Here is an 18,735-nt window from a genome sequence, read left to right as displayed (position 1 = left end):
TTAAAATCCCTTTCGAAATTATTTGTTACCAACTCAATTCAGAGAAATATATAAAAATAACGATGTTACGAAAAACGTTAAAATTTACTAAAAACGTAAAAAACTACTAAAATCTCAAAAATTCATTAAAAACGTTAGAAATTACTAAAAACGTAAAGTGATCTAATTCCATAGATAAAATCCGTACGATCATTTTCCATACGATCAAAATCCATAAGATCATTTTCCATAAGATCAAAATCCATACGATCAAAATCCATATGATCATTTTCTATAGAATGAAATTCCATACGATCATTTTCCATACGATCAAAATCCATATGAACATTTTCTATAGAATGAAATTCCATACGATCATTTTCCATACGATCAAAATCCATACGATCAATTTTCATACAATTAAAATCTATAGGATAAAATCCATACGATTAAATTACATAGTTTCACTTTAATAACTTTATGGATTTTTATTTTTTTTACTAATACTAATTTCCTGAAAAAAACATTAAAAAAGTAAAAAGAATAATTCTAATTCTTCCCGGATTCCCAAAAAATTACTAAAAACGTAAGAAATAACTAAAAGACATAATCATTTTATTAAAAGGACATTTCTTTTTAATTTAAGTTAATTTTATGATTAACCAGCTGTACCTGCGAAATATATCATTTTTATATATTTACTAGCTAAATGTCTTTACAGATCTATTTATTGTGTTAAATCGATTAAATATATGCCAGAATATTTAGGTTGTGGAACTTGAGATAACTGAGCACAATTTTTTTATATTTATATGAAAAATGTTTTTTCTCTAAAACTGTTCATTTTATCGATTTATTCCACAAGTACTCTTTACTTTTCATGCTTGAGTTTATAAAAATTATGCAAAAAAAACTAAATACTCCAAAATATCTCCAAAGAAGATACTTTTAAACAGTGCTATCTTATAAATAAAAATTATTATTTCCAAATTTAAGTAATGTAAGGAAATAAATTTATAAGAATTTCTAATGTTGTTTTCCATTCACCAATATATTTTGGAATCTTCTGTATAAACCATTTATCATTTAAAATCGCGATGTTCTTTAATGCAACTTTTATAGTCACTCTAAATATTAAAAGGATTTGTTTTCCAAATATGTAAAAATTATACACTTACAACTTTATAATATAATATATTATAATTCAGAAATTTCATTTTAAAATGTTACATTTAATTCAAAGATCAAATTATTGAAATTATGTCATAATATTAATAAAATGTGAAATAATTAAAACATATATATTTAATATATAGAATTTTATAATTTTAATATTGATTTGTTCTGTTTAATAATTAATATTTAATAAAATGTAGAACGTAAAACTCCATGAAATTATTTATTCAATTTTAATGCCATAAATATTTTATTTTTATCATAATGATTTTTAATAAAATAAATTGTAATTAATCGAATTAAAGAGAGAAATTTAATATATGTCACCTTGTTTATTGACTATTATTATTTTTTAATACCACATTGATGAATAAAATCAAAATGTAAGCAAATTTGTACTTTCAATACATATGGCGACATCTATTGTACATTCAATAAACTAATAGTTCGTAAAAAACAGAAATCATATCATGTCTATATAATTTTTTTATTGCATTCCAACAGCGTCATCTATTAAAGACGGTGTGAACTGTGTAAATTTATTTGTGAACTTATTAGTTTACTTTATTTTTACAATTTATATTAAAACTCTAGGAAAAAGAGGCCGACAACATGCAACACGGAGAATTCGGAGTCTTATCAGAAATTTCTCTCTGTCTCTGGAAACGTTGATTGGCGGAATGCGTGGGACGAGGACAGCGAGCAGCGAAATCCGCGCCGCGCTCACGTTACCAATCCAAACGTAATTTTTCCCACACGCCAGCATTGCGAACGGCCCACGGCCGCGGATTTCTCGTGGGCAAACCGTTCTTACCCGTTCCTTTCGTCCTTTTTTGCCGTCCGTGGTGCCAGTTTTCGCGTCGAACACCGCACGGTAAGGAGACTGGATCTAGTGCAGACGGATCCGCGGCCGAAACGCGACCGAATCGCCGAAGACAGGTAAACAAATTGATGATCATAATATACGGGCTCTTGTGCGGGCATACGGACCGAGATGTGATTGTGTGGACTATCGAAGGCACCATGCGCTCTCACACGAATTGCGAAATATAGGTGAGTAAATTGCAGGTGTTGTGGTTTTCGTTCGTCGACGAAGTTCCCGTCGCCTTTCGGCCGATAACAGATCGCCGTGACGGTGTGATTCACCCGAAAACGGCCGGACGCAAAACGGCAACGTAACAAATCTGAAAATTGCCCGTCTTTCCCGACGTCCGAAATAAAGACAAACAAAACCTGGAAACGTCCGACTTGATTGCGCACCGCCTATCGACCAATATTTACCCAAACTATCTATTAACCATCGTACCTGACATTCGAGCCACCGACGATTCCGAACGTGGAAAAAACAAATCCGTACTCGTACGATCCGGCGAAATTGGGCAGGTCACTTTTATCAAACGCTTTCGGTATTGATCTAAATCCGTCCTTGTCCAACACGCCGCACGCTCTTGTCCTCTGTCTTTGTATCGTACCCCACGTGGTTTGCTAATAACGTCACCGCCACCGACTTTTATTGGACGAATGTTTTATTTTCGAATAGCCCTTTTTTTCATTTTTTTCCCATGTTAACGATACGCGTCTGGACGCGTCAAAATGAAACGGGAAATTGGATGGAAATTCGATAGCTTTTTGGTCGAACGCAATGTATCTTGGTGAAATGTCAGAGTTGAGAATCGATAAACGAATTTGCTCTGTAAAAACTCACTTTACAAAGTACACACGCCGTTTCTCTGTGTTTGGTAAAGGTAAACTGTAAAATTAACAAAATGAGCATATTTACGAAGTCATCAAATTGATTTAAGAAATGTGCAATAAATTATTCAGGTTTGACGATAAAACTAATTTAAGCCTCACTTCTATGAAAAACTTTATAATTAATTACAATAGAGAGTTGGGAATTATTAAGTGAATTGTCTTTGTAAAAATTATCCTCACAATGATCACTCACCACTTTTGTATGTTTGGCAAGGTAAATCTATAAAATCAACAAAGTAATCATGTGTTCATGAAGTTACTGAATTTTATTTAAATATTGTGTAGTAAGTTATTCAAATTTAACGATGAAACAGGTGAAACTCTTCACCTACAACCTAAACAACAGAATTTAAATCTCAGGTCTTCGAAAAACTTAATATTTGCTTATAAAAGAGTGTTGTGAATTATTAAATGAATTTTCTTTATAAAAACTCACTTCATAAAGTTCAGACACAGGTGAAACTCCACCTACACACTAAAAAACACCTAATTTAAATCTCATCTTTTTGAAAAACTGTATAGTTAACTGCAATAGAGAGAATTATTAAGTGAATTTTCTTTGTAAAAATTCACTTCACACCTTCAAAACATTTAATTTAAATCTTAGTTGTTCGAAAAAATATTGTAATAAAAACTTATTAAATTATAAAATTAATAAAAAAGCTCTATTTAAGAAGTTTACACACAACTATTTTTTACCTAGAGAAAATAATATTGAATTTAAATCACAATTCTTCGAAAAATTTTATCATGTAGACCAACAAATGGAAACAATGATATAAAATCGGTAATAATATTTTTATTGTTTACGTTAATGTACTCTAATAAAAAAGTCAAAATAATATATTGAATATTTAAAATTGGTTATTATTCATAATGACAAGTGCATATTTTTTAATCATTCTGAAGAATTACTTTAAAATTTATTGTAATTGTTAGTAACAACAATAAATATACAAATAAAATACAACTTTCTGTGTAACTTATTAAAGAATGTTTAATTTTTTATATTTTCATAATGTTTAATATAAAAATATTGCATAAAATCATAACGGTACGTTTGTTAATTAAGAAGTTAAAATGTAATGGTGAAAGGATTGTTAGTATTTTTTCCAGTGAACAAATAATTGTTAATAAATTGGTGATATGCAAATACATTTTTACATAACCATTCACTTTTTATAGTAAACAAATGAACCATAACGTTATTTTAACTGTTTGTGCATTTGCTACAAAATAACACAGTTAAATGCCAGAGTTGAGAATCAATAATGTAAATTTGATGCCACTGAAACTGCTTATCTTAAATCTGTTATCACTTAAATTTCCAATCATTTTAGCAGAAACACGAATATAGTAAATATTACAGTAAGTTGTTGCAGTAAATTACTAAAATGTTTCATTTCTAACAACAAGATTATGATTAGAAGGCAATCACTTGAAAATTGTAGTTAATTAAGTGTAAAATCAGCCATCGAAAATTCAACAATAGCAAACCCATTTAGAAAACAACCAAGATAAAAACATCAAAGCAAATCGATGCATTTTAATAATCCCCGGCGGCGCAAAAGAGCAAATCCAAATTGAACTTCCCGTTCAACTTAATAATGTTCGTTTAATTGAATTTTCCCCGGGACCATATCATATTTTCTCGGCAACAAAACGGCTTTGGAACGTCGAATGGAGTCTATCTACAAAGTGCTGGCCAATAATTAATAAACTGCGCCTTGTTCGGTTGTGACTTCCGCTTCCACCCTTCGTTTGGACCATTGTCGACTTGAGAAAATGCACACCCTTATTCGAAAACCGTTCCTTTGTGGGGCGCTACGTGTGTCCCCATTATCGGTGACTTCGTGGGTCGAAACGAATGCGGTGGTCCCACGGAATTTTCACACCGTAGATTTTTGATCCTGACGAATTTGTAACGATTGGTTTGGTTTGAACTGTTATTAGTGTTTACAGATCACATACAGACGAGGTAACTTAGGTGGATTTGAATTTTAAATGTCGGAAAAAATAGAGAATTATAAGTATTGAATTGAAATTTTTATGATTTTTATGAATTTACTTAAAAACATTTTCTAATTTATTTTCCGGTTTTGCCGGAAGTGACGTCAACTTTGTAATTTTCAGTGGTACATCCTGTATATTTTTAGATTTTTAAATTCTACACGCAATTGCAAGTAAAATGGCCATATCACGTCCTATACCTAAACCCAATAGTTTTTGAATTATCAAGTTTCTTCCAAAAAATTGGTAAATTGATGGTCTAAAATGTCTCTAAAGACACCAATTTTAATGCTGGAAAGTTAGGAGCCATTATTAGTTCTCCCAATTTTTATACAGGGTGTTCTGTATTTACGAATAATTTTGTTCATCTTAAAATATCAATAACTTTGATATTTTTAATGGAACACCATGTTTGTTTAGCATAATCAAATTGAATATTTAATAAAAATATTTCTAAAAAAAATAATTTATGATGTACAGGGTGATTTGAAGTTTATGGAGAATGGAGAAAGTTATTGAATTGAAATTTTTATACTCATTATGAATTGACAAATTGACTACTTTTCTAATTTATACTGAACAAAATTTAATTTCCAATTTCGCCAGAAGTGACTTCAACTTTTTATGGAATACCCTGTATATTGCCCTGTACATATAATTGCAAATACAGCGGCCATATGAAGCCCTATACCTAAACCAAATAGCTTTTTAGCTACTAATTTTCTTCTAAGAATTTTGACCAATTGATGGTCTAACTAAAATGTCTGTAAAACCACCTATTTTATTGCCGGAAAGTTCATTTTTGAGATATATGTTAACTAAGGATTATCCTGTAAGGAACCATTATTAGTACTACTAAATTTTATACAGGGTGTTGTTTATTTTACGTTTACTTTTGTGCATCTTAAAATATCAATAATTTTGTTATTTTTAATGGTACTTCATGTATGTCTTAATATAATTAAATTGAATATGAAAAAAATTAAAAAATTTGGGACATCCCGAGCAACGATTTGATTTTATTTCGACCTCAGTGAAGCAGTTGAAATGTAATAGTTGTTCCGTCAAGGTTGTTTAAATTACTTAGAAATGAAAATCAATTCTGTTGTAACGGGATGTGGATAATGTGGTGAATGTCATTTAAAATTTGCATCGCCGTGAAATATGCCTCACAAATTAGTGACAGACCGACCGAAAATCAATTGTTTGCCAGAGGCACCCGCATTCACCGCCAAAAATTAATTGTCCGATTGATACCAGCGTTTAACCGAAGACAATCGGTTCCTTCCAGTGCTATTTCTGGCGTTCATTACATGGTCGTTTGCGCAAATCATTATTTTTACATTTATTTAAATTGATGACTGGCGAACGCAATTCACAACAACATCCATTGTTTCATTTAAATTAAGCGTGAACGTATTGCTCAATCATTTTTCCATAGTCTTCCATGCGATTAAACTCGGTTTGCCACGAAGTACCGTTGCTACTTTAGTTTTTTTTTCACCTCGGTACCATTTACAATTGCTGTTTTAGCAAAACAGATGTCGCTACGTGGGAGTACGTCGGACGTTATCCGGCCAATTTCACTCGTTAAAAGTTTGGATGAAAATCGTTGACTTGACTAATTTATGTAAGTTAACGTTTAGGATTTACCCGTGTCATACGTTCGAACAATAAATTACGAAACAAACGCCAACTAAAACTAAATCCGAAGCAACGAAACTATTCCGACAGTTATATGCAAATTTGAAGGTTTATCCGGGCATAATTTCATGAGGAACAATTGGATCGGGGAGTTTGGGCGTATCGATTTTTAATTTGGCATTGGAACTCTAATCATCAATCAAATAAAACTCGATGAATTCGTAACGATATTGTGAAACAATTAAGTGTCGGGCGATGATGAATTGTGTTCGAATTTGATAACTTCAATGGGCACGAATTTCAAGTTAATTGGATTATTCTGAACGTCACATTTTTTTTAATTAGTTCGTACATAAATGAATAACTTAACGATTGTAGTAGGTGAAAACGTTTTAATTAGTTAAAATGTTAATTTTAACAATGTAATTAATTTTGGACTTTAAACTTTTAATTCAATTTCACATATAAATATAGATCCCTAAATTGAACATTACTTGATAGATTAGATATACACAAAAAGATTAAATTATTTAACCTGTATTTGTAAGATATCATTGATAATGTATGAAAAATTTTCCATAAAAAATTGCTATAATAAAAATAATTTATAGTATGTTTTTATTTATTCTTGCCTACTTGGTTTTATCAAAAAATTAAAGCATTATTGATTATATTGTTCTTCATATACATCATTAATAGGAGTTGACAAATATCCATGATATTCATTTAAAATATTTCAATTTTCAATGGTTAAGACAATAATAATAGCAAATATTTGTTAAATTGGACATAAATTGACAGATATCATTAAATCACAATATATCTTAATTTATTTATCAAATTTAATTTTACCAAAAAATTTAACACTTTTGAAAATTTAAATAAATTTATAAAATAGTATAATTTATAGAGTATTTAATAAATACTATTTTCATAACCTTATGTCGAAGTACTAAATAATAATAGTATAAAACATATTTATTTATTTTTATTTATTAATGGTTTAATTGAGTAAGTAGATACATATACACAAAAATATTAATTTAATTAAGTCAAAGAAAGTCAAAATGTTTTCCATAAAATATGTCTTTAATAGGCAGTAAACAAAATATTGAAAAAATTTAATAATTTTAATTATTATAATAGATTATATATAAATTATTTCAAACTATTTAAAAATAATAATATTTTATAATTTTGATAACATAAATTTTTATTTATTTTTATTTTTTAATGATTAAAATAAAAATTGTAATTGTGAAAGTAGATACATATACACAAAAATATTAAGTTAGCTAAGTTAGAGGTATCAGTAATTTAAAAAAGAAATAATACGTAGAATAAATAACTTAATTTGTTAATTAATGTTGGATTTAATCAAAAGATTTAAACTTTTTGAAAATTAAAATAAATTCAAATATTTGTATAATTTATATAGTATTTAATATAATAAGTTATAATGTTTTTTAATAAAAATAATAATACAAATAATCATAATTATAATAAATAATAGTTTTCGTTGATATTAATGATTTTGACAAATATATCTTTAACAGATTATTATATTTTATTGTCTTTAATCAATTCGTATCGAATGTTATCAATTAACAAAAATAACTTAAATAATATGATACAATAAATACAGTATTAAATTTAATTTGAGCAAATAATTATTGTTTTATTTCATCATGATTTGAATGTATATTTTCGTCTAGCTTATTTCTAGACCTATATGCACTTTCCCATGTAATCAACGCCAGCAGAGAATCAAGATAAGCAAGACCCCTTTTGTTCCATATGTCGTTTCGAACCATTTAATATCCTGGTGAATCAGCATCCGTTCATTCAATCGTTGCCCGCCCATTTTCCAATTTATTAATCCTTAATTCTAATCATTGACACAACCGATAGACATTTTTGTGCAAACGATTAGTGCCCAAAAATACTTGGAACGATCGTTAAACACCCAAACCGGCAATTATGCAAATGTCCGCCAGTTCGTGCACGAATCGGGCAAAAGTTAAAAATAAATAAAATTAATAACGACCGAAACCGAATATGCAACATAGGAAAACCCGTTTCCAGAACCAATTGTCCTTGGTTAATCTGCAGGGTTCCATTGATACATTGGCATCACTTGGGTAGTGTTTCAAGGATTTTTCAGTTCATTTCAAATCTCATTAGTCATTCAAATTTTCAGGCATCGAGGTTATTTTAAAGTGACAGGATCTTCGATTATAGAATTTGCCAATCGGATTAACCGGAGTCAAAGAAGCACTATCTGACATTGTTGAAGACTATGGTTTGAAGAAGATAGTAAAAATGTACGAGACGTTGAGGAAGACGTCATGAGACAAAGTAACATCAAGACGACCACCTCACAATCTTAGTACTTCGACATTCGAATCATTTACCAACTACTGGTTTAGAGAAGAAGGAAGGTTTCTTACCATATGCGGTGTTTACCATGGAATCTGGTCTTTTGAACTTTTTTACCCTTCCTCTTTGTGCTTCTGCTCTTTGGAAAGTGAAATGGAATGAAGCTTATTTACCTTTGTCTTATCTTCAGCATCCAAATACCAACCCAATCTCATTATGTAGGGGTTACATTAGGGTGTTTCTAACATTCGATGTAAATTTAAATTGAATATGTCAGGGACATCGTGGGCAGGACTTTAAAATTCAGTCTTCTCTCCACAAAGGTGTCAAGTAGAGGTGGCATGGAATAAGATACCCCAAGCCCACCTCCTTAGACCAAGCCATAACGAGTAAATGAGTGTCCGTCTCTTCGTGGGGGTTCCAACTCATTATCTGTTTTAAAAAATCAATAATTTTTTGTGAATTCAACATTTATTTTGTACCAAAAATCAATAAAATTTGACCAAATTCTCCCTGACCATTCTCATTGACACCAATGTCAATCCTCAGAAACAAAATTCTCCATCTCTGACTAAATAGACTGTGTTTTAGTTTTTCTAAAACCATTGGTCATCGCAATAGGCCTATGGGAACAAAATTGGCCACTGGTCGGACCCCATGAATACGAATGCTGCTGAATCCTCGCCACAGACAGACAGTCGGCTATATGAGTACACGAAAAATACCTGTATTGTGGGAAAACGCCGATGATTTCCGGTTTTCCAGTGCGCCCCTCATTATTGCAACGGATCAATATTGACTCGATTACTTGTTTCATTCAAGACCGCCGTCCGAACCTTCGGAATGCCACAGTGCACAATTTGTGTTGCGTCTCCCGTGTCACCGTTTTATCTCCGCAAACATCAAACGTTAATAAACGGCCAATAATACGAATCATTGATTGAAAAATAGGGTGTAAAATAGGCACCGAACGCGGCGCCAGATATGTGTTTGCGCGGCCCCTTCTGCAACAGGTAATTGTCCGTTAGACTCCGGGGTTAGACCGTGGGATATTTTTATGCACCGTTCCCCCATACCGATTCCGCTCCGTTCCCATCATCTGCATATTACACCAGTGTCAACCGTCGATCGCACCGAAACCAAAAAAAATATATCCTCAGACACAAAATCGGTTTGCGTTCGAACATTGTGAGTGGACCCGATTAAATGATAATCGAAATGTGCATGCGATGCGTGTGAATCTAGCCGTTGTCCAAACAAAAAGGACAATGTTTGGCTATTCTACTGCATTAATTAATAAATGTCTGTTAATGTTTATAAAATGATATTTTCTTTAAATAAAAATTGGTTTTCTAGTTAAAAAATATATTATAATTAAGTCAGAGAATGTTAATCAAAATTTTTAGTCAAAATAACAATTTAAAAGGTAAATTATTTTAAAAAAAGAGATGTAAGATACATATAATAAAACAACCTTTATTAGTACGCTAATAAAAAATTTGTATATACTAATCAAAGCTATGAAGGCAAAAAACTATCTAAAAATTTCTGTAAAAATTAGAAGATATGTAAACGTATAATATGTATATTATTTAAAAAGTAGGAGATTTATAAAATAAATTTAAGTTTTATTAATTAAATAAAAAAGTATTAAATATGATTTAAGTATAAATTCTTTAAACCAAAGATTTATGTGAACTATAGGTTATAAAGTACATAAAAATTTAGCCTCTATTAGTTAAAAAATATGTTAAATAAAAAATATAATACCAGTTAAACACATACTCATTATAAATCAAAGATTTTTATGAACTAATCAAAGTTGTAAAGGTAAAAAACTATATAATATGTAAATAGGAGATTTATAAAGCATTTAAAAAATTAATCTTTATTAGCTAAAGAATATGTTGAATAAAAGGCCAAAGATTTTTGTGAATTAATCAATTTTTTTAATCAAAATAAATTAATATGTATATTATTTAAAAAATAAAAGATACATGAAGTACATAAAACAATTTTTATAATTAACCTTTATTAGTTAAAGAATATGATAAATAAAAAAATATAATACAAATTAAACACACACACATTTGTAATTCAAAGTTATGAAGGCAAAAAAATATTTAATATGTAGTAAAATAAAAGATTTATAAAGCATTTGAAAAATTTAACTTTTATTAGCTAATGAATAAAAATCGAAATAATTTTGTGAATTAATCAATTTTTTTAATCAAAATAATTATTTAATATGTATATTATTTAAAAAATAAAAAATACATGAAATACATAAAACAATTTTTAAAATTAATCTTTATTAGTTAAAGAATATGATAAATAAAAAATATAATACAAATTAAACAGACACACACTTTTTAATTCAAAACAATGAAAGGCAAAAAATTATTTAATATGTAATAAAATAAATGATTTATAAAGCATTTGAGAAATTTAACTTTTATTAGTTAATGAATAAATAGCCAAAGAATTTTGTGAATTAATTAAAAATTTGAGTCAAAATAAATATATAATATGTATTTTGACAGATAGATTTAGATTTTTATGATTTAATCAAAGCTTTAAAAACAAAAAGACTATTTTATATAGTTATTGATAAAAATATGAGATTTATGTATCATTTAAAAGGTTTACATTATCTTAATTAAAGAATATGTTAAAAAAGTACATAAAAAATTATATATATATAATCTTCTTAAATCAAAGATTTTTTTGATCTATTCAAAACTATTTAAAAAAGAACTATTTAATATATGATTTATTTTAAAACATAATTTATAAATAATTTAAAAAATAGACGATAAAGTATAAAAAACAAATAAATATACAAAGATTTTTTGATTAATCAAAGCTTAGTAGCGTTACTATCTAAAAAGAACTATTTAGTATATAATTTACTTAATAATTAGGAGATTTATGAAGGATTTAGAACATTATTTTAATTGATATATTAAATAATATCGTATAAGAATATTTATTCCTCTCAAAGCAAAGTCCTTTGTGAACTAATCTAAACATAAATGTTTAAACTTTTAAAAAAATTATGAGACTTATGAATTATTTAAAAAGATTAAAATTATTAGCTAAAGAATATATAAAATAGTTACACTAAAAAAAATATTTATATGGTATTTAAAATGTATAACCTTAATTAATAATTAGGTTAAATAATTAAAATATTTAATAACAATTAAATATAAAGATAAAAAACTATATAGGAAAATTAAGAATAATAAAAACACAATTTCTACGTTTTATAACATGTTTCTAAATTATGCACGTAAAATGAGGACAAAGTAAAAAACAACTCTTCTTCTTCAACTTCTTATTAAACTGTTATCTATTTAAATTATACAGTTGTCATTTTACAATAACAATTCGTAATTTACGTACACGCTACTACAATGTAAGTTCGTAACAATTTTAATTTATGTCAAGTGCATCATAATAATGCGAATACCCAAACCGTTATTAGCTGTCCCAGTAAATCCATCAAAACATTTTATATTATAGTAACCATATAGAAATTAGAAAAATGTGATCCACAAGCAATATTTAACTGTCAGAGCTCAATTTATTTGCTGTTCTCTCTAGAAAAATCCGAATTATATTTAAATCCCATCAGACCTAATTAACTCTTGCAAACTTATTGATTAAATTGGAATTACCAATTGCCTACAGTGAATAGAATATTATTTGGGTTCATCATAGGATAAACTGGTAACGGTTTTTTTATTTTCATCTCGGGAGCGTTGTCGATAGTTTATGGGTGTTGTCGTTTTGTCAACTTTTACTTTTGATGGCTTTATGAATATTGGACTGCATTCTTCTGGTGTTGTTTGTCCGTTTTTACGTAATCACAGTTCAAGGAACTTTATGGTAATAGTTCTTTAATGAATCACGGTATATTTTCAAACCGTCAGAAAATAAGTCAAAGTTTATTCCAAGAACATCGACAGGTGTGATTATTATTCAATACTGAATCAGCATTAGTTCATTATTTGTTTAAACATTTTGCGTACTGCTGATTCTTCTGTATGTACGATTTTAAGCCATTAATTACACTGAAACATCAAACATCCCATTTGATTATCCAGTAAAAATAATAGAGTTGCCGGAGGCTAAACGGGAAAACATGAAACCCAAACAAATTTTACTTCATCTCATGTTGTATCCTCCAATGCGGATTGGCTGAAATAACATACTCGAACATTGTACTGTTTGTTATTGTTCGTAAATATTGGAATATCATTATATAACCAGAAAGAGAGATTTACGTTTAATTTTAGAATAATACAATTTTCTTTAAAATTAGTTTTATTCAATAAAATAATCACCATTATAAACAGCAATGTTCTATAAGCAAATTCAGGTCACGAGTCGGTAATGTAGAGTTTTTGGAACTGAACAAAAGGTCAACAAAAGATGGAACTTGGTCCATCAGATTTACCAGCTTAACCCCTGGAATTATCATAATCAACTCATTTTAAATTGTATGTGACAAAACCATCAATAAAAGGCTTATTTGTGAAGAAAATTGACTATTATCAAAGATTTAGTTTCCTTCCTTTTTCCAAATGTGTTTGATAAACTTTTTGGTGGATTTCAATGCATAAAGCCTCTTTCTAAAAGTTGATTCAACAACCAGCCTGTTTCCAAATGTTGCATGAGGTATTGCCCAATTTCTTCGTTGGTACAGGCTTCATAAAAAAATCACGAGCCAAAAACGTAAATTATTTTTTACCTAATATTATATTTTGAAAAGTAATAATGAGATATTTTGAATTTCAGGTATGTGCCCATTTGGAAGTTGTGGTAAGCAAATGTTATTTTATACATTCGGAGCACACCTGTTTTAAGTTCTAAGTCTTCAAGTGCACGTAATCCGATATTTGAAATCCTGCAATTTAATTAAAAATGAGAAACATTTATTTTATGTGTACTGCATGCATAATATTGCAACGTTTATTTTTACTCCAAAAATGCCAACCTAGTTAACAGTATCAATAAACTACGAACATATTACTAATAAACTTAACATACCGAGAGAACATTAAACAGTGTTTCTTAGATGATGCCAAAATATGGATTTCAGTCCGGCCAATTTATTTTAATTATACACTAAAAAGAAAAGCAATCAATTTCTCCAAACGTACTAACCAAACACTACTTACTTGATAATTGGAAAGTTGAAAGAGTGGTATTAATTGTACGCTGCCGAGGCAAATGTCCACTATTTAAGACGCAATTAGTATTAGAACGAGTTGTCATTAAACAAAACCGTAACAATTAAATCTTACTCCCCAATGGTCCGTTTAAAAGTGCATTTGCTGGCTTCTATGATTCGTTGTGTTGTCAGGTTGCACGTTTGTAACGGTTTTAGGTAAAATTCTTTGTTTGATAGGAGTGTTGAAGTTTTTATATTTATTAATATTGTTATAAATTATTTAATTACTGCAAACAAGGAAATTAATTGTGGTTTCAAAACCTCACAAAAACCCAACAGATAAGATTCTACCGCATTTTCCTGTCCTGCAACATAGACATTTAATGATTAACGTCATACTAAATTAGTTAACAATATCGATAATTATCAATCGGGAAATATTTGAAAAATATACCATAGTTGTGGAAATATTTTATTGTCACATTTCTTTTAATTTAACTTGTAACTTATTGTTATTAGATACTTACGTGCATAAAAATTGCTAATTAAAACTTAATGTAATACTTTTTATAATGTCAATATTACTAATTTAATCTTTTAACATATTGCAAATTATAATGTATTGTAATTTATTACATTAATTAAGGGTTTAGTAATTATAGTTCAAAGCTCAAGCTAAAGCTATATAACTTTAATGAAAAATGAGCAATTCTTAAGCATTACCATATTAATTAATTAACTTTAATTAAATCTAATCATAGATGCTCATATTAAAATATAGTTTTTCCAAGAAACAACTTAATTAACTTCAGTACTTATAGCCGTTTAAAATTTGTTAAATATTACTGCAATTAAAATAATTATAAAATATGGTATATATGGTTTATCAAAATTGCCATCTTCTAATTTATAGAAAACGTCTAAGTCCAAAAATAAAATATATGCAAATTAAAATATTATGATTAATTTAATACACCGTAGAAAAAAGTTAATTAAAATATAAAAACAAAAAGATTTACTATTTTATATAATTTATATATACTACATATATTTATTAAAAAAACATTAATTAATAAATTATCTAATGATATAATAACAAACAATATAAAACTTAGTGTATGATAAATATATTAATAAATTGGTGTGCAAGTTGTGATAAAACTTTATTTTGCAACTTACATTTTTAAGAAGAATGTCACTATAAATTGAGTAAAATTTAATGGACAGAAAATAAAATATTTTAAAGTGGGATTGATAAAAATTTTAAAAATTATTTATTATTTATTTTATTTTATTTTTTTTTATTTATTTATTTATTTGTATAATTTTTACTATTTATATAGACTATATAAAATAAGATTTTGTAAAATAAGTATTTATTAATATATTGTTTTGATAAAAGTTTATTTGGTAATTATATTTTTAAAAAAATTTCACTTTATTATAAATTATAGAAAATTTTTAGGACTAAAAATAAATAAATATATATGTATATGTATATATATATATATATATATATATATATATATATATATATATATATATATATATACATAAAATTGTACTTAATAAATTATAATAAAAGTTTAGTTCAAAAAGTAAAATATTTTGTATTTTATTTAATAATAAACATTTAGAGTAGATTGAAAAATACATTTATATTAATATAATTTTAAAATAAAAAAGTAAAATATATTATACTTTATTATATTTAAGTGTAACAAGTTTCGATAAATCTTTATTTTGTATCTATGGAATAAATTACTAATTTATACTATTTATGTATACTATATAAAGTATAAAATAAGTATATATTGTTATAATAAATTTGTGTTTAAGTTTTGATAAATCTTTATTTGGTATTTTTAACACTAATATATATTTAGTGTAAGGTGGACAAAAATTTTAAAAAATATTAATTTTGTCAAATGTATATCAAACAAAGAACGAATTTATGCTATTTATATGTTTTGATATAATAATATAAAATTTAGTTAACTATTAACTGGTTTTGATAAAATATTTTTAACAAAAATCTAACTTTATAAATTATAGTAAACATTTTTAAAATAAAATATAAAATTCTCGTATATTACACATTAGTTAATTTTTAACTTATATATTTAGTGTAACGTAAAATTTAATATAAAGTAAATATTTATAAACTAGTGTATAAGTTTTGATAAAACTGAATAGATAACTGAATAGTTAAATAAAATTCAATCTTGAAATATATTTCCGTACATTTTTTAAGAAAATTATTAATTATTTATTACACTATAAATTTATTAATTTGTACCAATTAAATTTTATTATAGTAATTAATCTAATTAAATACAATCTGACTAATATTTATTGTAAACTATATTTGTTTAAAATTCGATTAATTAGTAATTCGTTACTATATTTATTACAGTTCAATACAAAAATAATATTTAAAAATATTGTTTAATAATAATAATAGTTAAAATTATTTTAACATATTTTTTACTAAATTTTAATATGTAAACTGGGAATTTATCTGGTTATTTTACGTAACATTTCCTGGTATTTACATAAAAATAATGCATGTAATGCAATTTTGATAACAATTAATGGAAAATCCTTAAAACAAACAAATTCTATAAATAATTTAAGATTAGAATTTGTGGTTTCTAATCTAATTATGCAATCTTTATTATAATAATTTATTTAAAATTCATTTCAATTATCTATGTCTTAAAATATTATTTAAGCACTTAATCCCCGGACTTTCGTGTTCGAAATATGAATGAAAATGAACCATTTTTTAAATACCACTTACACATTTGAAACAATGAAGCAACAGCGAAAAAGCTCCGACTCTCCGCTGCGTCTGGCAACTTCGCCCAACCGCCGATGCCCGCCTGAAAAAGTGGTAGTGCAAATGAGCTTTTAGTGCGTTTACCTGTGCCGACATTTTTAGAACGGCTAGTAGGAACGGACGTGTGGGGATACATACCTCTAACCGTCAGCGTGAGTCGTCGAGAGAGTCCCCCGTCTGCAGTCGTCACCGTTCCTCGTCCGGTCCAACCGTTTTTTCGTCGTCGTCGTCGTCGTCGTCATCGTCGCGTCGCGTTTCCACCCACCAAATCCGGGTCCTCGTCATCAAAAACTCGTGCTTTCCCGTATTTTCGTCAGTTTTCCGACTCGGGGGTGGTCGTTTCGGGGGTTGTTTTCCCGTATTGTTTCGCTGTCTGATCGGCTGTTGAAGTCACCGGCCGTTCCGTTTGAATTTCGGCCGTTGGGACGACCGGTACCGGTGTACATATATATATATGCATAGTTTCGTGTGAATCGAAAAAAGCATCGGTTTTGTGGAAGGCTGAAACGCAACATTCAAGGCCGACTGGTGTCTGCCGGGGAATATAATATTCCGCGGAGATTCTCTTCTGCAGCTCCTGGGCACGTGAACGTCGTTAGTGCTTTCTTCGATGGGCCGCCAGTCGCCCAGCTGAAGCTCACCCCTTGGAGTATGCGGTCGACGTGCGCCAATCGTCTGGTCCACAACTAACCCCAAGCATCTGCTCAACGGACCACATCTGTCTCTACCTCGGCTGGTGTACCTTCTTTGTGTGTACTGTAGGGCATATGACGTTTTAGTTATTCAGTTAATTTTTGTGAGTTTCCTACAACAACGACAAAATTGAAAATGGGGAACCATCCATCGAATCACATACCGTTGGAAAGGAATTTATCAAAGTTTGGAGATGTCCACGCGGTAGGTTGGAATATGCATTAGATCATCGGATTAATTTAGATGGCGGATAATTTATTCCGTTTCCACCGTTGTACGATTGTTAAGGTTGCTGTGCAGTGTGTTTGTGGATGAGATACAACATAGTGAAATTAAACCGTACCACCTATTATTTGATTATTTAAAAAATTATCAGCTGTTGAAGTCACAGTGATATCTAAACTGACATTTACTCCATGAATGAATCGATAACCTAATAAGTATGAATGTGTTCGAATTGTCGAATATTCAAATAAATTATTCGAATTATTCCAATATAAACGCGGGGAAACCTTTTGTAAATACTCTGTTTGAAATTTATTGGATCAATTTACATTTAATTCATTGTAATCAGTTTTATTCAATGGAATTAATACGAAACAACCCCTTTTCACGCTCACTCATTATTTAATAGGATTTCTATTAATAGCAGATAGACCTACAGTTAACTGTTATTAATTAATTATTAATAGGTTTATCAATCAATTTTGCTGAATAAGCAAATTTTACGATTGTATTAATATTAGTCTAATTATTCTAATTTATTTTCATTTCTTAATTATGTGCAAATTACAACGAGCACTGTGCATTTAAAAACATTCCTATTTTATATTCTATAAAATTATTTATGTACTTTGTGTTTACCCTTTTTAATTAATTAATTTTTAACAATTTTTTTAAAAATTTGTATTATTGTCATTTTGTTTAACTATTGCATTTAATTATAAGTATAAGTTTTATGAATATTATGAATAATTAAATAATTTATTACCATTAACATTAAACACAGTCGTTAATTAATGTTTAATGTATAATTATTCGAATATTTAACTATTCAATTAATTGAATATTATTT

The 18,735-nt window shown here is 28.1% G+C and overlaps 1 protein-coding gene across 2 annotated transcripts in view; it reads left to right on the top strand.

Annotated features, from left to right (window-relative positions):
• Positions 1–1,895: 1,895 nt before the first annotated feature.
• LOC109603854 (protein numb) overlaps positions 1,896–18,735 on the top strand; it is a 31,319-nt gene continuing 14,479 nt past the window's right edge. Inside the window, exon 1 of one of the 2 annotated variants that reach the window (XM_020020364.2) lies at positions 1,896–2,208. Coding sequence is in view for 1 of the 2 variants with exons in the window: in XM_020020362.2 (XP_019875921.1) it covers positions 17,796–17,864 (69 nt within the window). In the remaining variant the exon portion in view is untranslated. Of the gene's footprint in view, positions 2,209–17,154; positions 17,865–18,735 lie in introns of those variants that run through there. The other variant, XM_020020362.2, reaches the window with a different exon arrangement.

Source organism: Aethina tumida, chromosome 5 (assembly GCF_024364675.1).
Source record: "Aethina tumida isolate Nest 87 chromosome 5, icAetTumi1.1, whole genome shotgun sequence".
Classification (NCBI taxonomy): Eukaryota; Metazoa; Arthropoda; class Insecta; order Coleoptera; family Nitidulidae; genus Aethina; species Aethina tumida.
This window is presented reverse-complemented; position numbering and strand designations above follow the sequence as displayed.